General features: G+C 44.3%; 2 protein-coding genes and 1 non-coding gene across 3 annotated transcripts; all 3 read right to left on the bottom strand.

Annotated features, from left to right (window-relative positions):
• Positions 1 to 12,700: 12,700 nt before the first annotated feature.
• LOC129814320 (40S ribosomal protein S15-like) lies at positions 12,701 to 14,752 on the bottom strand. Its single transcript, XM_055867386.1, has 4 exons — positions 14,646 to 14,752; positions 14,175 to 14,260; positions 13,472 to 13,706; positions 12,701 to 12,856 (listed from the first exon to the last, which is right to left on the bottom strand). Exons 1-4 carry the CDS (start codon positions 14,646 to 14,648, stop codon positions 12,743 to 12,745), a joined length of 438 nt encoding a protein of 145 aa, XP_055723361.1. The 5' UTR covers positions 14,649 to 14,752; the 3' UTR covers positions 12,701 to 12,742.
• LOC129814626 (small nucleolar RNA SNORA35) lies at positions 13,983 to 14,120 on the bottom strand. Its single transcript, XR_008753337.1, has one exon. It is a non-coding gene; the product is annotated as a small nucleolar RNA SNORA35 (small nucleolar RNA).
• A 3,915-nt stretch (positions 14,753 to 18,667) lies between the features above and the next one.
• Positions 18,668 to 25,012, bottom strand: LOC129814319 (calponin-2-like). Its single transcript, XM_055867385.1, has 8 exons — positions 24,788 to 25,012; positions 22,851 to 22,972; positions 22,466 to 22,532; positions 21,691 to 21,828; positions 21,215 to 21,331; positions 20,367 to 20,513; positions 19,874 to 20,169; positions 18,668 to 19,084 (listed from the first exon to the last, which is right to left on the bottom strand). Exons 1-7 carry the CDS (start codon positions 24,848 to 24,850, stop codon positions 19,876 to 19,878), a joined length of 948 nt encoding a protein of 315 aa, XP_055723360.1. The 5' UTR covers positions 24,851 to 25,012; the 3' UTR covers positions 18,668 to 19,084; positions 19,874 to 19,875.
• Between the last annotated feature and the right edge of the window lie 552 nt (positions 25,013 to 25,564).

Below are 25,564 nucleotides of genomic sequence, written 5' to 3'. Positions count from 1 at the left end.
TTCAGATTTGTTCATATGTAAGACATTTGCATTAAATGTGGGTTTTAAATGCCCCCAATGAGAATCACTGTATACATATTGGCTTATAGAGCAAACACTATTCTGGGGCAGCAGTAAAATTATTGTAAGGAATACTCAGTAGGGTCTGTGGAATGTATATATGGTGTCATTTCATAGGGCTCTGAATAATACGGAGTGTTGCTGGCCTTTTACTGTGGTCAAACAGATTAAAATGGGTGTCTGGACACCATACGGTACAAATATAACACTGTACAGGAAAATAATTATTTGTGCAGATGTAAAAGTGGGGTGGGGAGTACTTAGTAGCGTCTGTAGAATCTGTATGTGGTGTTATTTCATGGGGGACTGAGGTCTTTATGCCCAGCAACACCTTCTACTCCACCCATTATATTGGTCCCAATGCAATACACTATAAGCCTATAAATTACATATTGGCTTATAGAGAAATAAACTATTCTATGTGCAGAGGTAAAAGTGTGGTTGGGAGTACTCAGTACGGTCTGCAGAAAAGCACCTTCCAATGACCTGGTGGTATTCATGTTCCTGAAGTAATTGCCTATATACATACTAAACTATCAACACTCAAAAAACAAGCACAATAAGATAACGTTTTCAGTCAAAACAAAAAAATAATTTATTAACAATTTTAACATAATGAATATCAATCAGGCTATAGGTACACAGTCACTTCAGTCACCAATTTATTAAAATGTGTCCATTTAAAAGTATCTAGGATACATTAATTTGTTTCAGTGGCGTCCAGACAACTGCTTGTGGATTGCCAGTTGGGCCAGCTGTGTTCTGGTGGTATAAACCTACTTAACCAGTTTAATAGAATGGGAATCCCCATCCACAATTGATGGCCCATCAGCAGACACTTAAGTACATTAGGCAGCCTGTTTTTTTGTTTTGATGTTTGTTTTTTAAAACTATGCTAAGCAGCCTGTTAGAGGGTCTGTGAGAGGGATTTGCGCATGCAGGAACAGTTGTGTATGCTTTTTTACAGAATAGTGTAGGTTAACAGGAAGAATAAACCAATATCACGACATGCCTTGCTCATATTGATATCAAACAGTATCGATATCATATCAAATTATCGATATTGGTGCCAACCACTATATAAAATAAATAACATATTTATATTTAAATATAGTTAAATTATTAAGCATATACAGTGCCTTCAGAAAATATTCATACTCCTTGACTTATTCCACATTTTGTAGTGTTACAGCCTGAATTGAAAATGGAAATGCTGTCTTCACACCCATCTAAACACAATAATCCATAATCACAAAGTGAAAACATGTTTTTAAGACATTTTTGCAGAATTTATTGGAAATGAAATACAGAAATGTCTCATTAACATAAGTATTCACACCCCTGAGTCAATACATGTTAGAATCACCATTGGCATCGATTACAGCTGTGAGTCTGTCTGGGAAAGTCTCTAAGAGCTTTGCACACCTGTATTGAACAATATTTGCACATTATTCTTTTTAAAATTATTCAAGCTCTGTCAAGTCGGTTGTTGATAATTGCTAGACAGCCATTTTCAAGTCTTGCCATAGATTTTTAAGCCAATTTAAGTCAAAACTGTAACTAGGTCACTCAGGAACATTCAATGTCATCTTGGTAAGCAACTCCAGTGTATATTTGGCATTGTGTTTTAGGTTATTGTCATGCTGAAAGGTAAATTTGTCAACCAGTGTCTGTTGTAAAGCAGACAACCATGTTTTCCTCTCTGATTTTTCCTGTGCTTAGCTCTATTCCGTTTCTGTCACGTTCCTGACCTGTTTTCCTTTGTTTTGTATTCATTTTAGTTGGTCAGGGCGTGAGTTGGGTGGGTTTGTCTATGTTTGTATTTCTATGTGGGGTTTTGTGTTCGGCCTGGTATGATTCTCAATTGGAGACAGGTGTGTATTGTTTGTCTCTAATTGAGAGTCATACAAAGGCAGCCAGGGTTTCACTGGTGTTTTGTGGGTGTTTGTTCCTGTGTCCTCACAGGACAGTTGAAGGTTAGTCACGTTTGTTGTTTTGTAGTTTGTAGTGTCTTGTTTGCTGTTTTTCATTAAAAGATGGCTTATTTCCCTCAATCCGCATCTTGGTCCTATCCATGCTCCTCCTCGTTTGAGGAGGAGAACAACATTGACTGCCTTTACAGAAACACCCACCACAACAGGACCAAGCGGATTGAGGAGAGAGAAAAAGAACTAAGGCACTGGACACAGGAGGAATGGTCTTGGGAGATCATGGACGGAAAAGGACCCTGGGGAAGGGTTGGAGAGAATCGCCGCTCTCGGGAGGTGAAGAAGGCAGCCACAGCCCAGGAGCGGTGGATTGAGGAGGCAGCACGTATGAGAGGCTGGAAGCCCGAGAGGCTCACCCAAGAATTTCTTGGGGGGGGGCTAAAGGGGAGTGTGGCGAAGCCGGGTAGGATACCTGAGCCAACTCCCCGGGCTTGCCGTGGAGTGAGAGGGCGTCGTACTGGTCAGACACCGTGTTATGCGGTGAAGCGCACGGTGTCCCCAGTACGCGTGCTTAGCCCAGTGCGGGCTATTCCACCTTGCCGCACTGGGAGGGCTAGGTTGGGCATCGAGCCGGATGCCATGAAGCCGGCCCAACGTATCTGGCCTCCAGTACGTCTCCTCGGGCCGGCGTACATGGCACCAGCCTTACAGGTGGTGTCCCCGGTTCGCCTGCATAGCCCAGTGCGGGCTATTCCACCTCGCCGCACTGGCAGGGCTACGGGGATCATTCAACCTGGTAGGGTTGGGGAGGCTCGGTGCTCAAGAGCACGTGTCCTCCTTCACGGTCCGGTATATCCGGCGCCACCTTCCCACCCCAGCTCAGTACCACCAGTGCCTACACCACGCACCAGGCTTCCAGTGCATCTCCAGAGCCCTGTTCCTCCTCCACGTACTCTCCCTATGGTGCGTGTCTCCAGCCCAGTGCCTCCAGTTCCGGCACCACGCACCAAGCCTCCTGTGCGTCTCCAGAGCCCTGGACGCACTGTTCCTTCTCCCCGCACTCGCCCTGAGGTGCGTGCCCTCAGCCCGGTACCTCCAGTTCCGGTACCACGCACCAGGCCTAGAGTGCGCCACGAGAGTCCAGTGTGCCCTGTTCCTTCTCCCCGCACTCGCCCTGAGGTGCGTGCCCTCAGCCCGGTACCTCCAGTTCCGGTACCACGCACCAGGCCTATAGTGCGTCTCAGCCGGCCAGAGTCTGCCGTCTGCCCAGCGGTGCCTGAACGGCCCGTCTGCCCAGCTCCGTCTGAGCCATCTGTCTGCCCAGCGCCGTCTGAGCCATCTGTCTGCCCAGCGCCGTCTGAGCCATCTGTCTGCCCAGCGCCGTCTGAGCCATCTGTCTGCCCAGCGCCGTCTGAGCCATCTGTCTGCCCAGCGCCGTCTGAGCCATCTGTCTGCCCAGCGCCGTCTGAGCCATCTGTCTGCCCAGCGCCGTCTGAGCCATCTGTCTGCCCAGCGCCGTCTGAGCCATCTGTCTGCCCAGCGCCGTCTGAGCCATCTGTCTGCCCAGCGCCGTCTGAGCCATCTGTCTGCCCAGCGCCGTCTGAGCCATCTGTCTGCCCAGCGCCGTCTGAGCCATCTGTCTGCCCAGCGCCGTCTGAGCCATCTGTCTGCCCAGCGCCGTCTGAGCCATCCGTCTGCCACGAGCCAGTAGAGCCGTCCGTCAGTCAGGAGCCGCTAGAGCCGTCCGTCAGTCAGGAGCCGCCAGAGACGCCCGCCAGTCAGGAGCCGCCAGAGACGCCCGCCAGTCAGGAGCCGCCAGAGACGCCCGCCAGTCAGGAGCCGCCAGAGACGCCCGCCAGTCAGGAGCCGCCAGAGACGCCCGCCAGTCAGGAGCCGCCAGAGACGCCCGCCAGTCAGGAGCCGCCAGAGACGCCCGCCAGTCAGGAGCCGCCAGAGACGCCCGCCAGTCAGGAGCCGCCAGAGACGCCCGCCAGTCAGGAGCCGCCAGAGACGCCCGCCAGTCAGGAGCCGCCAGAGACGCCCGCCAGTCAGGAGCCGCCAGAGACGCCCGCCAGTCAGGAGCTGCCAGAGACGCCCGCCAGTCAGGAGCTGCCAGAGACGCCCGCCAGTCAGGAGCTGCCAGAGACGTCCGACAGTCCGGAGCTGCCCTACAGTCCGGAGCTGCCCTACAGTCCGGAGCTGCCCTACAGTCCGGAGCTGCCCTACAGTCCGGAGCTGCCCTACAGTCCGGAGCTGCCACTCAGCCCGGACCTGCCGGAGTCCCTCAGCCCGGACCTGCCGGAGTCCCTCAGCCCGGACCTGCCGGAGTCCCTCAGCCCGGACCTGCCGGAGTCCCTCAGCCCGGACCTGCCGGAGTCCCTCAGCCAGGACCTGCCGGAGTCACTCAGCCAGGACCTGCCGGAGTCCCTCAGCCAGGACCTGCCGCCCCTTATCCCGGTGCTGGTCCTTATCCCGGTGCTGCCCCTTATCCCGGTGCTGCCCCTTGTCCCGGTGCTGCCCCTTGTCCCGGTGCTGCCCCTTGTCCCGGTGCTGCCCCTTGTCCCGGTGCTGCCCCTTGTCCCGGTGCTGCCCCTTGTCCCGGTGCTGCCCCTTGTCCCGGTGCTGCCCCTTGTCCCGGTGCTGCCCCTTGTCCCGGTGCTGCCCCTTCATTTAGGTGGGGTTAGTGGGAGGGTGGTCATTGGGAGGGGGATAAAGAAGCGGGGATTGATTATGGTGGGGTGGGGACCTCGTCCACCGCCAGAGCCGCCACCGTGGACAGACGCCCACCCAGACCCTCCCCTAGACTTTGTGCTGGTGCGCCCGGAGTTCGCACCTTAAGGGGGGGGTTCTGTCACGTTCCTGACCTGTTTTCCTTTGTTTTGTATTCATTTTAGTTGGTCAGGGCGTGAGTTGGGTGGGTTTGTCTATGTTTGTATTTCTATGTGGGGTTTTGTGTTCGGCCTGGTATGATTCTCAATTGGAGACAGGTGTGTATTGTTTGTCTCTAATTGAGAGTCATACAAAGGCAGCCAGGGTTTCACTGGTGTTTTGTGGGTGTTTGTTCCTGTGTCCTCACAGGACAGTTGAAGGTTAGTCACGTTTGTTGTTTTGTAGTTTGTAGTGTCTTGTTTGCTGTTTTTCATTAAAAGATGGCTTATTTCCCTCAATCCGCATCTTGGTCCTATCCATGCTCCTCCTCGTTTGAGGAGGAGAACAACATTGACTGCCTTTACAGTTTCTTTTTATCCTAAAAATTTCCCTAGTGCTTGCCGATGACAAGCATACCCAAAACATGATGCAGCCACCACCATACTTGAAAATATGAAGAGTGGTACTCAGTGATGTGTTGTGTTTGATTTGCCCCAAACATAACGCTTTGTATTCAGGACATAAAGTTAATTTCTTGCCAAATGTTTTGCAGTATTAACTTTAGTGCCTTTTGCAAACAGGATGCATGTTTTTGAATATTTGTATTCTCTACAGGCTCTCTGTCATTTAAGGTTAGTATTGTGGAGTAACTACAATGTTGTTGATCCATCCTCAGTTTTTACCTATCACAGCCATTAAACTCTGTAACTGATTTAAAGTCACCATTGGCCTCATGGTGAAATCCGCAAGCAGTTTCCTTCCTCTCTGGCCACTGAGTTAGGAAGGACACCTGTATATTTGTAGTGACTGGGTGTATACACCATCCAAAAGTGTAATTAATAACTTCACCATGCTCAAAGGGATTTTCAATGTCTGCTTTTTTTACCCATCTACCAGTAGGTGCCCTTCAATGAAGCTACAAGCTTGGCACACTTGTATTTGTGGAGTTTCTCCCATTCTTCTCTGCAGATCCTCTCAAGCTCTGTCAGGTTGGATGGGGAGCATTGCTACACAGCTATTTTCAGGTCTCTCCAGAAATGTTCGATCTGGTTCAAGTCCAGGCTCTGGCTGGGCTACTCAAGGACATTCAGAGACTTGTCCCGAAGCCACTCCTGCGTTATCTTTGCTGTGTGCTTAGGGTCGTTGTCCTGTTAGAAGGTGAACCTTCACCCCAGTCTGAGGTCATCCCAAAACATCCACACAGCATGATGCTGCCACCACCATGCTTCATAGTAGGGATGGTGCCAGGTTTCCTCCAGATGTGACGCTTGGCATTCAGGCCAAAGAGTTCAATCTTGGTTTCATCAGACCAGAGAATATTGTTTCTCATGGTCTGAGAGTCTTTAGGTGACTTTTAGCAAAATCCAAGCAGGATGTCATGTGCCATTTACTGAGGAGTGGCTTCCGTCTGGCCACTCTACCATAAAGGCCTGATTGGTGGAATGCTGCAGAGATGGTTGTCCTTCTGGAAGGCTCTCCCAACTCCACAGAAGAACTCTAGAGCCCTGTCAGAGTGACCATCAGGTTCTTGGTCACCTCCCTAACCAAGACCCTTCTCCCCCAATTGCTCGGTTTGGCTGGGCGACCAGCTCTAGGTGGAGTCTTGGTGGTTCCAAACATTCTCCATTTAAGAATGATAACAATGGGTTTTCCAATTGGCCATTGCAAAGTTTTGGCAAATCCCTACCAAAATTGGAAATAAAATGTTTCATTATGTTGCATAATTGAAAGTATTGCCAATAAAATAGAATGGTAATCCAAACATTTATTTTATTTTAAAAAAGGTGATTCTTAACTTTCTGATCCTCCACAACATCCCTGCAACCCCATACAATTTATGTTTCAGATTTGGTTGTTCAACAGCATTATTTTAATTTAACATATGTTTTGTCAAATCATTCTGATCTATGCATTTACAGTTAACTATCCCCACAGACAACAGAGTCACTATCAGTTCAAGAGTAGGGCAGGCCAGGGCTCATGATTGGGATATCCATTGCAGTGTAATGCAGTGTAGCCACACCATCCCAGCAGCGCAAAAACTCAGAAAGGAAGTTAGAAATATAACTTTGCCCTGTGCTTCTCCAAGCATGCACTTCGTATTGCCTCGGGCCCTGGGCCTATAGAGTACCACAGTATGAGTCATAATAACCATACAACCTAGCAGTCAAACAGGGAAATGGTGTCAATCATTTCCCCACCATTTTTATCAAAGAGGATTTTTAGAAACACTTAACCTGGTTTGACGTTTTGATAACAGTGCAAATCTCTCTAGGACACGGTGACTTTTATCAATACATTCGCACGCAATTACCCTTAAAAAAATGAACCGCTAATTAGCTGCTAATGTGGTTATCATAAAGAACTACAAATACCACAGAGATCTGGACAGCCTGCCGAATTGAAGAAAAGGTAAGAATCTCTGGATTAACTATATAATGTTATATATATAACTATATACATTACGGGATTAATAAATTGGCTACATTTCTTTCAATTGACAATTCTGTGAACTGTCTTGTGCAACTTTTAAATGGACACAATACCTGTTAGCATAGGTGTCAGCTGGAGATGATGTGCAGAGATTTGTAGTCTGCTTTGACGCTAATTAGCATTTTAGAATCTGAGAGTAGGTAGAGCCAAATATATTGTACGAGAGAGAGATTTACATGGCTATCAAAACCGTCACGCCAGTGTAAACCTGCACGAAACACAGACCTTATTTTTTGTGTGTCGAAAATTCACTATGGGAATTCCCTATTATGACACCTCCACTGTGGGGCTCTATAGTCTAGTATAATCAATTGATTGAGAGAGACCACACTAAATATAGGTACACTAAAATAGCTCCCAAGTGGCGCAGTGGTCAAAGGCACTGCATCTCAGAGCAAGAGGTGTCACTACAGTCCCTGGTTCGAATCCAGGTTGAATCCCATAGGGCGGTGCACAATTGGCCCAGCGTCGTCTGGGTTTGGCCGGAGTAGGCCGTCATTGTAAATAAGAATTTGTTCTTAACTGACTTGCCGAGTTCAATTTTTTATATACATATTGCGCGCCCAGCACATACATCGGCATACATACTTTTTAATTCGGCATCTAGAATAGTTTTCTCTCTATAAGCCAATATGTAATTTATAGGCTTATAGTGTATTGCATTGGGAGCAACAGAATGGTTGGAGAGAAAGTGCGGCAGGGCACAAAGACCTCAGTCCCCCATGAAATAACACCATATGCAGATTCTACAGATGCTACTAAGTACCCCCCACCCCCCTTTACATCTGCACACATAATAGTTTTTCCTGTACAGTGAAATATTTGTACCGTATATAGATTCTACAGCAGTGGAGGCTGCTGAGGGTAGAACGGCTCATGATAATTGATGGAACGGCGCAAATGGAATGGCATCCATGCACACTCTAAAATGTGCAGTTTTGCCACAGATATCTCAAGTTTTGAGGGAGCGTGCAATTGGCATGCTGACTGCAGGAATGTCCACCAGAGCTGTTGCCACAGAATTGAACGTTAAATTCTCTGACATAAACTTCTTCACCTGCAGGACCGTCTGAGACTAGCAACCCGGACAGCTGATGAAACTTTGGGTTTGCACAACTGAAGAATTTCTGCACAAACTGTCCGAAGCCTTCTCAGGGAAGCTCATCTGCGTGCTCATCATCCTCACCAGGGTCTTGTCCTGCCTGCAGTTCGGCATCGTAACCGACCTCAATGGGCAAATGCTCACCTTCAATGGCCACTGGCATGCTAGAGAAGGGTGCTCTTCATGAATGAATGCCAGTTTCAACTGTACCGGGCAGATGGCAGACATGTGGGTAAGCTGTTTGCTGATGTCAACGTTGTGAACAGAGTGCCTCATGATGGTGGTAGGGTTATGGTATGGGCAGGTATAAGCTACAGACAACAAACACAATTGCATTTTATCTACGTCAATTTGAATGCACAGAGATACAGTGAGGAGATTCTGAGGCCCATTGTCTTGCTTTTCCTTTGCCGCCATCACCTCATGTTTTAGCATGATAATACACAGCCTCATGTTGCAACGATCTGTACACAGTTCTAGAAGCTGAAAATGTCCCAGTTCTTCCATGGCCTGCATACTTAGCAGACATGTCACCCATTGAACATGTTTGGGATGCTCTGGATTGACGTGTACGTCAGCATGTTCCAGTACCTGCCAATATCCAGCAACTTCGCATAGTCATTGAATAAGAGTGGGACAACATTCCACAGGCCAGAATCAACAGCCTGATCAACTCTACGTGAAGGAGATGTGTCGTGCAGCATTAGGTAAATGGTGTTCACACGAGATACTGAATGGTTTTCTGATCCACACCCCTACCTTTTTTTTAAGGTATCTGTGACTCCCAGTCATGTGAAATCCATAGATGTCCATAGTTATTTAGGGCCTAATGAATTTATTTCAATTGAATGATTTCCTTATATGAACTGTAACTCAGCAAAATTTTTGAAATTGTTGCATGTTGCGTTTCTACTTGTGTTCAGTGTAGAACTCTAAATATAATACCCAATGCTAGTACTATATGTATTCATCCAACAGTACATTTTATGTACTAAAAAAACTTTGCAGTTGTAGGCAACTACCCATGAGACCTACAGGCTTATGCCCTCGAAATGGCTTGTGTGCATTTCGCTGAGGTGCAGCTCCACATCTGAAAGCCCTATCAAATATCTTGGTTGTAAAATAGTTGCATCTTAAATTAAAGATTATAAGATTATAAATTATACCTACAGAAAGCTGAGACCCTCCTCTCTTTGACAAGGACGAGTGGATGAAGCTTCCAAAGCTGTGTTTCTCCTGCAATTGCATTTTGTTATACGATCAGAACACCTTTTTCTCTCGAGTGCTTGGGGGAGAGAGGAGAGTGGCTCGCTCATCACAGCAGAATACCCCAGCGATGCCACAAGGGCTGGGCAGAAACTTTCATTACACAAATCATGAGGATAGGCCTGCATCGCAGTGCTTGAGGTGTCACTGTAGGACCGGGTTCGATCCCAGGCTGTGTCACAACTGGCCTTGACCGGGAGTCCCATAGGGCGGTGTACAATTGGCCCAGCGTCGTCCGGGTTAGGGGAGGGTTTGGCCAGGAGGACTTTACTTGGCTCATTGCGCTCTAGTGACTCCTTGTGGCGGGCCGGGCGCCTGTAGGTAGACTTCGGTCATCAGTTGAACGGTGTTTCCTCTGACATGACACATTGGTGCAACTGGCTTCCGGGTTAAGCGGGCGGGAGTTAAGAAGCGCAGTTTGGCGTGTCATTTTTCGGAGGTTTTTGACCTTCTCCCGAGCCCGTTGGGAAGTTGCAGAGATGAGACAAGATCACAATTGGGAAGAAAAAGGGGTCAAAAAAAATCATGAGGATAATAATGCACTTATTTGCACTTATACTGTTTGACCAAATCATGATTTTAGCCGGCTCGCTCTTCTAAAGGGTTTAAACACTGTTTCCCATGCTTGTTCAATGAACCATAAACAATTAATGAACATGCACCCGTGGAACGGTCGTTAAGACACTAACAGCTTACAGACGATAGGCAATTAAGGTCACAGTCATGAAAACTTAGGACACTAAAGAGGCCTTTCTACTGACTCTGAAAAACACCAAAAGAAAGATGCCATCTGCGTGAACGTGCCTTAGGCATGCTGCAAGGAGGCATGAGGACTGCAGATGTGGACAGGGAAATAAATTGCAATGTCCGTACTGTGAGATGCCTAAGACAGCGCTAGAGGGAGACAGGACAGACAGCTGATCGTCCTCGCAGTGGCAGACCACGTGTAACAACACCTGCACAGGATCGGTACATCCGAACATCACAACTACGGGACAGGTACAGGATGGCAAGAACAACTGCCCGAGTTACACCAGGAACGCACAATCCCTCCATCAGTGCTCAGACTGTCTGCAATAGGCTGAGAGAGGCTGGACTGAGGTCTTGTAGGCCTGTTGTAAGGCAGGTCCTCACCAGACATCACTGGCAACAACGTCGCATATGGAAATAAACACACCGTCGCTGGACCAGACACGACTGGCAAAAAGTGCTCTTCACTGACGAGTCACGGTTTTGTCTCACCATGGGTGATGGTCGGATTCGCGTTTATCGTTGAAGGAATGAGCGTTACACCGAGGCCTGTACTCTGGAGCGGGATCGATTTGGAGGTGGGGGGTCCGTCATGGTCTGGGGCGGTGTGTCATAGCATCATCGGACTGAGCTTGTTGTCATTGCAGGCAATCTCCACGCTGTGCGTTACAGGAAAGACATCCTCCTCCCTCGTGGTACCCTTCCTGCAGGCTCATCATGACATGAACCTCCAGCATGACAATGCTACCAGCCATACTGCTCGTTATGTGCGTGATTTCCTGCATGTCAGTGTTCTGCCATGGCCAGCAAAGAGCCCGGATCTCAATCCCATTGAGCACGTCTGGGACCTGTTGGATCGGAGGGTGAGGGCAAGGGCCATTTCCCCCAGAAATGTCCGGGAACTTGCAGGTGCCTTGGTGGAAGAGTGGGTAACATCTCACAGCAAGAACGGGCAAATCTGGTGCAGTCCATAAGGAGGAGATGCACTGCAATACTTAATGCAGCTGGTGGCCACACCAGATACTGACTGTTACTTTTGATTTTGACCCCCCTTTGTTCAGGGACACATTATTCCATTTCTGTTAGTCACATGTCTGTGGAACGTATTCCGTTTATGTCTCAGTTGTTGAATCTTATGTTCATACAAATATTTACATATGTTAAGTTTGCTGAAAATAACACAGTTGACAGTGAAAGGACGTTTCTTTTTTTGCTGCGTTTCTAACAGAAAAATTGCACAAAATCTTTACAAAAAAATCTTAACAGGTCCATGGAATGCCGGCCATGGCACCTTTGTTATTTACTTACATATTTTTTCTTTTAGTGTGAATTTCGACCAGCCCACCCATCTAAAACATGGTCCAGCCCATCTGTCATTGCCAGATGGCCAATCCGCCCCTATTATACACTATGAAAGCTGCAAACATTATTTCATATCATACACATTGCGGTAAAACGCTGACATTTATTTTGAATGGCAAAATTAGGAAAAACGGAAGTCTTAATGCTGCTGCCATGACGCTAATCACAATGCGGCTAGACGTAAACGTTGATCACTAAGAACACCCAGCAAACTTTAACCTGGGCTCCTCTTCGGCAGTGATCATGCTGCGTGAGCGAAGCCTAACCAGAAATCTTGATTTGGTTGGATATGAGACAAGAATTATTCCTTGTTATAAATATAACAAATGGTATGCACTCAAATGTAACCAGTAGGTATTGGCATGAGTTTCCCAAGTAGTAAATTACTCAAGATTATTGCATTGGAAACAGCAGATAGATATTCAAAAAAATAAACTGTGTGAAGGCCCATATCGCCTTTATGCAATTCAGTTTACTAGACATGCACCAGCCAGTGCAAGCTAGGGGTTTGTTGACTACACATGTGAATGTTTGGCAGTCATGTTCTTTGAGCAAAATAACCTCACAAACCACCGAATTTTACCCGTTTACAGTGGTAATAATTTTTATGCAAATTCAGCAGTTCAACTCTGCCCATTAAACAAAAACTGGACCCAATTAATTTGACACATTGGCAGAAGCACCAAGGGTAATATTTAAAAAAAAATCTTTGTGCAGTTAAGCAAATGCATGAAATATGTGGACTTAACTCAAATAAGGCAATTTACAACCAAATTCCTTTAGGGTAATTCAAACCATGTCCAATGGGGTAAAAAAATATCATGTCACAATTCAAGCAAACATTTTTTAATTGAAAGCCAACAGACAAGTGTGTGGGGACTCAAATTTTATTTATACAAAGACCACAGCCATTCTACTTCAGTGGGATGAAACGGGAAGAATGTGTCGCTCCGATACCGGGACGACCGTGCTTGACTGGCTTGTAGGTGATGGAGAACTCCCCCAGGTAGTGGCCACACATCTCAGGCTGGAGAGAGAAATGTACAACGTTAGTGCTGAGCAGGACAATCCTATTACTTGACATTTCAGCTAGAATACAACCTTGACTAAAAAGTAACTACATTCTCTAGTGTGTTGACACTATACAACACCTGAAGAATAAGTGTTCCCGGACAAAAATCAGGGGTTGTTGCAAAAGGTGAGACAAATTTAGATTCATTGCGTGCACTTGAGGGGCAAGAGTATGAGGAAACCAGCAAAAAGCAAAACATTTTTTACAATTACAATCTCAGGGGAGGCCCAGCCATGCTAGGTGTATTTAAAAAATAAAATAAAATGTTAAACCTTTATTTAAACTAGTCAAGTCAGTTAAGAACAAATTCTTATTTACAATGTCAGCCTACCAAAAAGCCTCCTGCGGGGATGGGATTAAAAATATAGGACAAAACACACATCACGACAAGAGACAACACAACATAAAGAGAGACCAAAGACAACATGGCAGCAGGACAAAACATTGGGCACAGTCAACAGCACAAAGGGCAAGAAGGTAGAGACAAGATATCACACAAAGCAGCCACAACTGTCAGTAAGAGTGTCCATGATTGAGTATGCGAGTCCAGCGATCTCCCCCAAACCTCACCTTGATTTCAACCTGGTTGAAGGTCTTGCCGTTGTACACTCCGACCATGGAGCCGACCATCTCAGGCAGGATGACCATGTCCCTGAGGTGAGTCTTCACCACCTCAGGTTTCTCCATGGGGGGAGCCTCCTTCTTGGCCTTACGCAGGCGCTTCAGGAGGGACTGCTGCTTGCGGCGAAGGCCACGGTTGAGCCTCCTCCTCTGGCGGGCGCAGTACAACTGCATCAGCTGTTCACTGGAAATGGGGGGGGGGGGGATCGTAAATCCATCCGGGACATTTTCAGATGCACAGTAAAACATCAGCTCCAAACAGCAGACTGAAGACTTACAGGGGAGTTAAATTACAATGAATCCTGACTGCCAGAGTCAGTGTTTCTTCACTAATTGTACTACATGGTATACCCAAACTGGTTGGCCTTAAGTGAACATATTTAGTTAAAGCCCAATTCATCACATAACGATTTGTATGAAATGCAAAATTTAGAAAACAAATGGAACACAGCCCATTCATAAATGTACCCAACTTTCGAAAGAGCGAGTGCCACTGCCACAGACTTTCACCCTTCTGCAAGATGGGGTTCATTTAGCATTGGTATGATGGATACACTCACGGTAAAAGCTGAGCTTTCACCGACATACCACAATGCAACCACCAATATGGACAAATATAGTGGTGGAGTACTGAAATAATTGGTTTACTCACTAGGACATGTCCAGAAGCTGGTCCAGGTCCACACCTCTGTAGGTGAACTTCCTGAAGGTACGCTTCTTCTTGATCTCAACTTCCGCCTAGGAAAGCAACGCAAATTACTTCAACGCAGTGGATATCGTGGGCCAACTACAACAGCTGTATGTTGAACAAGGCATTTGCTGTGAAATACTTAAAAACATTACTAGCGACTGTTTTTAGTCGGGATTTCGTGCCGAACTCATGTCTCTAAAAGAGAAAACGTGACTTGGTGAAAAGCATTGGCACTGCAGGCTACTGTGTCATTAGCATACATCCCAAGCTTTATGGTAGCGCCAATCTTGTTCCATCCTAACATTTAGCAATGTACCGATTGATAAATGGTGATGAACCGAAATATATGATTTATTAAACAGAATGCTTTATAATTTTGCTGAGATGGACATAGATTGTCATATTCGGGTACTTGTAAATTTGGTCACCTACCATCTTGCCTGATGTTCCGGGGAAAAGAACATTCAGAATTCTCGTTGGTCCCAATATCGCGCGACTCACAGAGACATCCGGTTATCTATTTCCGGCCATAAAAATAGTTGTATTTTTCACTGGACCGGTAGGTGGTGGTACTGCACTCAATACTGTAACTCGCTCTGGATTTGAGCGTCTGCTAAATGACAAATGTAAAATGCCATCCATTTTCATGAAAGTCCTCACAGAAAAATACATTGACATGCAATAGCACATAGGCAGGTATTAAAATAAATGTGCATTTTATTATTTACCAACAAACGCAGGTAGCCTAGCGGTTAGAGTGTTGGGATAGTATCTGAAAGGTCACTGGTTCAAATACCCGAGCCGACAAGGTGAAACATTTGTTGGCGTGCCCTTGAGCAAGGCACGTAACCCTAATTTGCTCCAGCATATTTCACTGCACCATATAATGTCAATCACCAGCTGTAAATACACCAAACAGGTCCTCATTTGCGGTACCAGATCTGCTTGATCTTCTTCCGTTACTGCAATGTGCCTTACATCAGAGCTTCTGCTGTGGCAGGATAGCCTATAAACAAGAACAAGACAGTAAATACCTCTATCAAATCTCCGTACCTGATACATACAATAGATGAGAAAAAGTATGTGGACACCTGCTCGTTGAACTTCTCATTCCAAATCATGGGCATCAATATGGAGTTGGTCCCCCCTTTGCTGATATAACAGCCTCCACTCTTCTGGGAAGGCTAGATCTTCGAACATTGCTGTGGGGACTTGCTTCCATTCAGCCACAAGAGCATTAGTGAGGTCGGGCACTGACGTTTGGCGATTAGGCCTGGCTCGCAGTCGGCGTTCCAATTCATCCCAAAGATGTTCGATTGTGTTGAGGTCAGGGCTCTGTGCAGGCCAGTCAAGTTCTTCCACACCGATCTCGACAAACCATTTCTGTATGGACCTAGCTTTGTTACCAGATTTGTCCGTCAGACTGCCAGATGGTGAATCGTTATTCATCACTCCAGAGAACGTGTTTCCACTGCTCCAGAGTCCAATGGCGGCAAGCTTTACACCACACCAGCCGACACTTGGAATTGCACATGGTGATCTTAGGCTTGTGTTCGGCTGCTCGGCCATGAAAACCCATTTCATGAAGCTCCCGACGAACAATTATTGTGCAGATGTTGCTTCCAGAGGCAATTTGGAACTCGGTAGTGAGTGTTGCAACCGAGGACAGACGATTTTCACTCGCTGCGATTTTCAATTTGGTGGTCTCGTTCTGTGAGCTTGTGTGGCTTACCACTTTGGGGTTGAGTCGCTGTTGCTCTGAGACATTTCCACTTCACTATAACAGCACTTATAGTTGACCGGGGCAGCTCTAGCAGGGCAGAAATGTTTCGAACTGACTAGTTAGACGGTGCCACGTTGAAAGTCACAGAGCTCTTCAGTAAGACCATTCTACTGCCAATGTTTCTCTATGGAGATTGTATGGCTGTGTGCTCGATATTATACACCTGTCATTAACGGGTGTGGCTGAAATAGCCAAATCCACTAATTTGAAGCGGTGTCCACATACTTTTGTATATATAGTGTATGTGTCTACTGGAATAATGCGGTCATATCCTGCATAAGAGTAACGGTAGTAGACACCTCCATTAGCACAGCTGATTGATGGAGAGAAAATAATGACATATTCACATGAAATTACTTTACATACCCAACTCGTCAATCGGCAAATTTCTTTCATGATACCTCATGTACAAATACACAACTCATCATCAATCAAAGTGCTGATTTGAACAACAGTATAGCTTTCCCCTTCTTGGTTTTGTACTGGGTCAGCACCGAAGTTGTGGTAACTTTCACAGGATCGAATGTTACAGAAAATCTCAACCATGACAACTGAGCAACACATGACCTTCTGCATTGGTGCAGCATCATGTTTAAAGAGAACGTCACAACTCAAACCAAGAGAGGAACACTTATAGCTCTATGTGGTCAGAACATACTGAACTATGGGTTATATTTAGTGGAATGCAAGGACAAGGTTAGTGCTAACAAACCACAAGCTTCTGTGAGATACTAAACGTAATGTTTAACACGGAAGTGTGACCGTCAGACATGATGCATGTGAGAAGGAAAAAAAACATATGAAGATGGGTTTAATCAAACATTGAAATCACATATCTAGGTTCTAGCATTTAGTAAATACCTGTTCGAAAAGGAAAGAGAGAGAACACAGGCCACTCAGAACAAGGACAACACAAGGAACTGATATTGTAGTCAAGACATCCACAAGGAATGAATTCAAATATGCTCACCGTTTCCTTTCAACCCTTTGGAGGAGGAAATCTTTTGTTACATAGAATTGTTAGGGTGATACATTCGGGAGCACAGGTGCCATTTTGTTAGTGAGGGTCCCAGCTACTATAATGACGTCAGCTTGTCTTGGGCTGGCTCTGAACAACACCCTGAACCTGTCCATGTCGTAACGAAGTGCTGTGTGCATCATCTCCACCACACATCACGTCAGCCCAAAGGTCATAGGCCACAGCGAGCTCTGTGGGACAAACAGGCACACACTCAAAGCTCATGCATAATAACAGTAAATATTCCCGACTGTGCTTGTATCAGGTTTCCAATCAAGTTTAATACGATTTTGGGTGATTATCCTAGTGAGATGTAGAAGAGAGGGAAGTGACAAGATGTGGCCAGGTGCCATTCAAGTCAAATGTTTAAAAAGTTGATCAGCTATTTTAGAAAATTAAACATCCACAAGGGGGCACTCTCTCAATATGGTACTATATTACACAGTTATAACACTACCACAGTGACACAACGACTACTCTTGTGGGGTAAGTTTCAGTAGAGGAGTCCTTACCCTGCTGCTTGGCACTGCCGACACCAAGGCCTTGGGTGCCAATGCAGTGCTCTTCTCCCTGACCAGAACTAAGGGGCCTTACAATAGGCAGTGAGTGTGTTTACCGAAAACGTACTTCACTTGAAACCGGTTTAGTTAATCCTACCTGCTTTGTTGTTGTTAAACCTACAGGTGACCACTGCATGATGAACTGCGTCTGAGGAAATATACACGCTAACCGTCTCTGCTCATCCTAACAACCTATTAACAAGAATATGGACTATGTTTAGTTGTGTTTAAAAAAAAGTTTTATTAAGGGGTGGATTAGCTTAATATTGCAGAAAGAATGTTGCTTCCAATAGTTGTGTTTTTACAAATCTATTTACATATGTTTTATTGTATGACATTAATTATAATCAGTGCATTATCTTACCTTATGATAAAAGACCCAAACCTGGATAGACAAGGAACTACAGACATGTAAAAGACAAGTGATTGTCAGTTTTCTTATATTCAATAAGACAGGTACCATGGCTAGATATTCATATTATGCGTAAGTCCAAAAGGACTGTACAGCTGGCAACAAGTTCACATGCACTGAACAAGCCAATGTCATTTAAAGTTGAGAATAACTTCAGTCATATATCTTGATATTTTCATTGGCCCACCACCTGGAAAGTATTCTAAAGAATATTTCAACAGCCCTTTGTTTTCTGCCTACTTACCAAAGTTACATAAGAGTTGGCTTAGATATTTTGATAGTGCTCCCAGTCCCTGCGGTGTCAACGCGTGTGTAGCTTCAACTGATTTGTAAATCATCTGCACCAACTGCTAGTCAAGCAGAGCAAGGGCTACCAGTGCAACGCCTTTGTAAATCAGATATCTAGCAGCACTGGGTTTGTTCGAGGGTGCTATGTTTAAGCTCACACACTTCTCTATTCCCTTAGGAGACCCAAATGACTCAAAACCCCACGCCTACAGCACTGAATTTTTCACATACCATGAAATTAGTATGTCCGGCTATGGTACGCAGACATTGTTTAGACAATATTGCTTATGCTAGATAATCCCCGAACTAAAGCCACATGAACTAATGATCCTAGCACAAGTTATGCTAAACATGGAACTAATGAGACACTCTTTAATTGTAACATCAGTCTGGTTGGTATTCAATGTCCATCTTTATTTCACTTGTCATGCACACTTCCAAACATTAACAGATGTTTCCATTTATATTGAAAAGGACCCGAAGCAGAGCACAAGGAATGTATATAATACCAAAGATAGTAAAAGCACATTTTCCTTCAGTCTAGGTAAAAAAAAAAACATTTTTAAATCAGAAATATAAAAATAATCCCTTTGAATGGCAGAGTTCAAAATCTAAAATAAGTCTGGTCCTCTTTTCAGACATCAGTGAATCCAGTAAAACATTAAACAATGAAGATAACTGACAAAATTAATCCAGTACCCAGCTTGGAATGTTGAAAGCCTGAATGTTTTTCCCCCCAAGATACTCTAACCCAAAGAAAACAAACCTTGGCTCCAGTTCTGATTTTGCAAACAAAATAAATATTTCCTCCTAAAAAAAAAAAAAGATATGATCAGTACTCTGCATACATAAAAAGAATGGGAGATAAATGAGACAGTGGTTTGTTCACAAAACATTATTTTCTCGTTCTCAACAGATACTACAAAACACCTTGTCTTTTATATTACCAAGTAAGAGTACTGAATGGATACAAACAGATATAACAAATTCACATTATTATTCACATCAGTTAAGAAAACAGAAATAGTTTACATTAACAATATGACTTTTAGGCATATAAATATAAGGATGGGTAAATTCCAACTATGGAACAATCCATTTTTTTAACTGATAACTATTTTTTAAATCTACATTCCAATGAAAGTTTAAGAGCTTTCTTTTCCCTCTCAACACAGATGATTTTTAATCTTTGAATCCTATTTTAGATGGATTCTAGGCAATATTTGTATATGAAAATCCTTGGCATATATGCCACCCCTTTAAAATCTACCTACTTACATTAGTATAGGGGGGAAACTGGCAAGGGGGCTTTAGCACTTTACACAATTCCCTGTGAGAAAAAAAGCTCAGACACAAGCACTGGCTTTAGCAGTTACACTTTAAAAACACATACGTATAGCCATTTCAACAAGTATATAAAAACCTCATAATATATAGTACATGTGAGATATGTGTATATTGGTCCTAACCAGTAATTAATGAGGGTAAGAGGGAACTATTGTCCAATACCAAAAGGAGATCACCCAAAAGGTGAAAAATTCTATGTAACTAATAACACCTTCATTGAGGTTTCTACTATCTTCAACAAGCACAACCCACTTTTAATAATCCGTCCCCTCTTCTTGGTACACCGGCACCGTGTCATCTTTGTATTCTTGGTAACCCTCGTCTTGGTAGTTGGCAACATAGTCGGCCCCGGCCCCGTTCACCTCCTCCTCATTCTTGGGGCAGTACTTGGCGTCGTAGATCTGACGACCCAGGCCAAAGTTCTGCCCACTCTGGTTGGCGCCTGCGTTGGAGCCCATCTGCAGCGACATGGTGCTGTTGTCACACTTGTCTGTGCCCAGCTTCTGGTCGTAGATGGCACGGCGGGTTCCTGGAGCTGTCATGCCAGCCTGAAGAGTAGAGGAAGGGAACGATGAATTAGTTAGCAGTGAATTAAAATATTTGTACTCATCTGAATAAACAAGAATCCATTAGAAATAGCCAAAGTCCACTGAAGCAGTTAGTTCCCCCATTGACAATATTGATACCTTGATTCAGTTTTAAGACATGGTGAGATGATTGAGTGAGAACTTGTATTTCCTTTTACCTGGCTGGCCCCCTTGTTGGTGCCCATTTGCAGACTGATGGTAGAGTTGTCCATGGGGGGCAGGATGTGAGCCTTGGGGTCGTAAAGGTGCCTCCTGGTGCCGTATGCATTCATGCCCGCCTGGCTGGCACACTTATTCGTCCCCATCTGCGGAAAGAGACATATCGTTTATTAAAGGGAAAACGGCAAAGAATGAGTAAAGTACTACAACCCTCCCCCAGATGGAGACTTTCAGACAGACAGCTAATCCCTATGAGTAGATAGCATTAAAATCAACAATATTATTCTTGGCTCAAATATAAGTTAAACCAAAGGGCTTATAAATGTTAGGAACCATTGATGTAATCCGACATGCAACCCTTCTATAGGAAATATCCAAACTAAATAGAAGTTAGGCCGAGATGCAATTCAATTCTGAGTTTTATAAGAACAATAACATGGACTTGTCCGTCTATGGGTTAGCCGGTTATATTGCTGACTTGCAACATCTTACTACTGACATTTTGTTCGGCAAGATGGAAACGACAGAGCTGGCAACTGCAAAAAGAACAACATGCTCCTCAGTGGTATCACGGTCAACGCATTCCCTTATACATAGCCGAAGGAATGTATAAAATCAGAATAGATACAAATACAAATTTGAATAATGTTGAAAAATCCACTGGGTGCACCAGGCCTTTATTACTCCTGTAGGAGTGGACCAAAACACCAGCACGGGGAGAAAAAATAAAACTCAGCACCCCCTCCCCGTTGACAAAAAAAATAATCTAATTATCAGCAGCCCCCCCCCCCCCCCCCCCCCCCCAAAAAAAATAAGTTCTGTACACCCAGCCCTAAATCTCCCAGACCTGCAGTCCGATGACACAATGTCCGGCCTTCATCTTCTCCTCGTCGAATAGCCTCTCCTGTTTGTCTGCGTACTTCACCCCAATGTCCACTCGGGACTGGCAGCCCTTGGTCTTGGCCTGCAGGGGAAAGTGTACAGAAATCACAACACGGTTGGATGTGTCAAGATACTACATTAGGGGCTTGTTATATTAGGGGCTTGCTGTATTCGGATCCCACTTCCTACACCATATGTTGATAAAGACGGGACACCATTATGTTAGCTTCAGGAACATCTTTATGAAGATAAAACCATGTTGTACAGAGCATTACTGCAAGGTCAGCCATTTAATCTGTACAATACTAAACGATTCATGCAAGTGGAAATCACAGAAGCACGGCTAAAATAAAATACAGACGTTGCTATTCTCATGAGGGGTGCAAGCTAAAACATATATAAAATAAAAGTTTCATAAGTCTTTAATACTGAAGGTTTTACCGTGCCAGCAAGAGACAACAGGGTGCTCTGGACCTGGGTCATGTTCCCACTGTCAAAGAGGTCGTTGGCCTCAAAGATGTCGTGGGGCTTCAGGCCGTACGTTTGGATGGATTTGATGAAGTTGGTGATGTTCTCCAGCTAGAAACAGAAAAGTGCATAAGAGGACAAGATGAGTAAAGAGCTTCTCAATCATTTTTGGGATGTCATAGCCATAGTGGTTAACATAGCAAAGAATTAAGAAATGTAGTTAAACGGATAACTCTTGCACACCAAGTCCTCACTATAAACTGGGTGGTTCGAACACTGAATGCTGTTTGGCTGACAGGCGAGGTATATCAGACCGTATTCCACGGGTATGAGAAAATGTTTATTTTTACTGCTCTAATTACATTGGTAACCAGTTTATAATAGCAATAAAGCACCTCGGGGGTTTGTGGTATATGGCCAATATACCACGGCTAAGGGCTGTATCCAGGCACTCCGCGTTGGGTCCTGCGTAAGAACAGCCCTTAGCCGTGGTATATTGGCCATATACCACACCCCCTCGGACCTTATTCTAACCCATGTTCTACTTCAGTACAGTCTCTGGTCCAGAGAAAGTTGCACCTCTAGTAAAAATCTACCTCTGCTTTTATGTTAGTAAAAAAAAAACAGGCTTGGTCAGCACAACAGCTCAGATGTATTCTCCAACTGTAAAACCACATGGCAAAGTACAGTACAAGTCTATTGATGTACTGGCAAGTCTTATGTAGAGAGAACAATCCAAGCTGCTCACCTGATGCCAATTCATAGTGGACGAGTTGATCTTTTTCACAGAGCCAGGTTGAAGTTTGTTGATCAGTCTAGAGGAGAAAGAGAGAGCTTGCTGACTGAGACTTCAGTACCTCATAGGCAACCGAAGGAATCCGAGGAGAAAATTGTCTGTGGAGCATAATCATTACTGTGTACAGCGGACAACTATGAGGACAGTCAGGACATTCATGGATTGTATCATTTGGTTCATTATGCTGTAGCTAGCTGAATGTTTATGATGTGTTGCCTTTGGTTAAATGCACTGGCTGAACAATACAACGTGGCTCAATAAAGCCTTATCTTACATATGATTAGGGTGACATTACAAATAGGATGATGATGGATGCTGGTCCCATTTATAAGCTTACTCGCACAGGATGACACCATTTTTCAGGCCTTTCTGGAAGTCCTCCCCAATAACACATCCTGTCACATCCTCGATCCAGACCCTTAGCTCCTCCTCTCTCTGAGGGTCATACTTTCCGGCAATCTGGGGGGGGGGGGGGGGGGTAAAAAGTTAATTATAGGAAGCCTTTAAGTTTCACCTGAAGTCTGGGAAAAGGATGGCACAACCAAAACATATGTAGGTAACATGTTGGTTACACTTTATTTTACATGACAGTTCTCATAAATACCTGTGGAAACAATGTGCAATTCATACTTCAAATAATTATACACAATTGGTGGCCAGCGGTGCTTGTTTGGTCTGGGTTAACCAAAACTAATTGAATAACACATTGAATCAATGGCGGGAAAGACCAGAGCTCGTGGACATCATTCTTTAGTATGAGAAGAAACCAAAAGCTTGACATCCACTTGGCTACCAGTACAGTGTGTTTTGAGGGCCAATGGTAAACTGGAGGAATGGGACCCCTCACCCAGCACAGAGACTAACCCATGTACAGTTGACAAAATTATTAAGAACAACTGCTCTTTCCATGACAGATTGACTGGGTGAAAGCTATGATCTCTTATTGATGTCACTTGTTAAATTCAGTTCAAATCAGTGTAGATGAAGGGGAGGAGACAGGTTAGAGAGGGATTTTTAAGCCTCAAGACATGAATTGTGTATGTGTGCCATTTAGACGGTGACTGGGCAAGACAAAAGATTTAAAGTGCCTTTGAACGGGGTATGGTAGTAGGTGCAACAAATTGTGTCAAGAACTGCAACACTGCTGGGTTTTTCACGCTCAACAGTCTCCCGTGTGTATGAAGAATGGTCCACATCAAACAACTTGACACAAATGTGGGAAGCATTGGAGTCAACATGGGCCATCATCCCTGTGGAATGCTTTCAACACCTTGTAGAGTCCAAGGTGGATTACAGTAGCAGAGTGGAGACCTGAGTATTCTTTTGTACAACATAACTTGGAACATGATGGGTGAAGTTAATTGTTTATGAAAGAAAAAGGAAAACATTTTTATTATATTAGTCTTCTGCATTGACAATTAAAGAGCCAGGTTGGGGGCTTTTGCAGAGAGTTTAAATTCCATTTATCCTATTACACTGAAAAAGTGTAAGACAATAAAACAAATTAAGGACAAGAACACAAAGGTTGCTCCACTAGTTTTTTTTAACAGTACATGTGGGATAGAAGTTATATTTGGCTTGAGGGGGAGAAGGTTACCTCCTGGTTGTGATATTGATGTTCTGGATGGAGGACACAGGCACGGTCTCCTGTTAAGGTTAACTTTTGAATATGCATTTGTTATGAATGAGAACATATTTCTATTTGGACTGTTTTGTGGAGTCATGTCTAAGCACGCATCACGTCGGCGCACTGCAATTGACGTTCACCAAGGCCCCAACCTACAGCAGGATGCAGGAGTTGCTATCACGATAGGATGTGTGACCTCTGGGTGGTTGATATCAAACTCAGATGAATGAAAGAGTTACAACTCTATAGAGTACTGACCAGTTTCACTATGTAAGCTAATGGGATCGCATATTTCAACTTGCCACATTGCCAATATCAAGGGCAACGCCCATGCTTTTTTAAGCGCTTCCCAAAATTAAACCAACTTAAAAGATGTGTATTATCATGCTGTCATATTAATGAACAATATTTTCAGAAGTATATTCATAGCGCGGAGCTGGTAAAACTTGTGTAATTGTTAATAAAAGACATGCGCTTTATTTAGGCAATTCCAAAAAGTCATTGCCCGTTCCATGTTAATAGCGTTTCACATCATAGCCTAAAATACCTAGGCATACACATTTTTCTATAAATAATACACTTCACTATATCAGTATAATAGTATAAGGCAAGTGATTCATTCGCACTTCGACTCCGTGAACACTTACCTTGCTTTTGACTTCTGCAGAAAACCCATAGGCGGGACCTCTGTTAAATGATGAGCCAGACATGATTATAAAGGAGTACTTTGTTTTTTCGTATGGATACTTTTGTATCAGTTTCCTTTCTTTTCTCTTCCAGTTAACTCCAGCGTGAACGAAACACTTCCTTTATTTTCTTTCCTGCAACCAATGAAAAACGTTTACACGAATTTGTACCCTTCCTTCATCGATTTTAGGCTCCACCTTTTCCTTTCTCTGGATTGTGATTGACATCAAAAAGTCCTTATATGGAAGGAAAGTCCCAAATTCCTAGATGGTGGGAGTATCCTATGGTCCCAGCATGCCAGACGCGCATTTTCTCCGTCGGGAAAAGTTTGAGGAACTACCAAAGTACAACGAGCTACTGAATGACGTAATGCCACTATTCTTGAGCCAAATTTCAGAGTGCAAAGGACCCCCTTTGCTCATTCAAGGCTTTTTACCCTTTTTGGAATACTGAGAATGTTAATAGCACTGAGAACATGGTTAAAAATATCCACTCGAGCATCAAACAATTAACATAATATTTTAGTTCAGCCTACATAAGACAAATAATCATGACTTGAGTTAATACTTTGTTATAAACCACAGTCTACAATAACATCAAATACAGATGGAAAAAATAGTAACATCAATTCATTATCAAGTGTCCATTTGTATCACTTCAGTGACTGTTTGTGTGGTTGTCAATTCAATTAGGTTCAATAGTCTGTGTAATATTGTCTTGATGTTCCATGACATTAC

The sequence above is a fragment of the Salvelinus fontinalis genome, chromosome 17 (genome assembly GCF_029448725.1).
Source record: "Salvelinus fontinalis isolate EN_2023a chromosome 17, ASM2944872v1, whole genome shotgun sequence".
Lineage (NCBI taxonomy): Eukaryota > Metazoa > Chordata > Actinopteri > Salmoniformes > Salmonidae > Salvelinus > Salvelinus fontinalis.
Note: the sequence above shows the minus strand (reverse complement) of the source record. Positions and strands in the feature narration are given on the sequence as shown.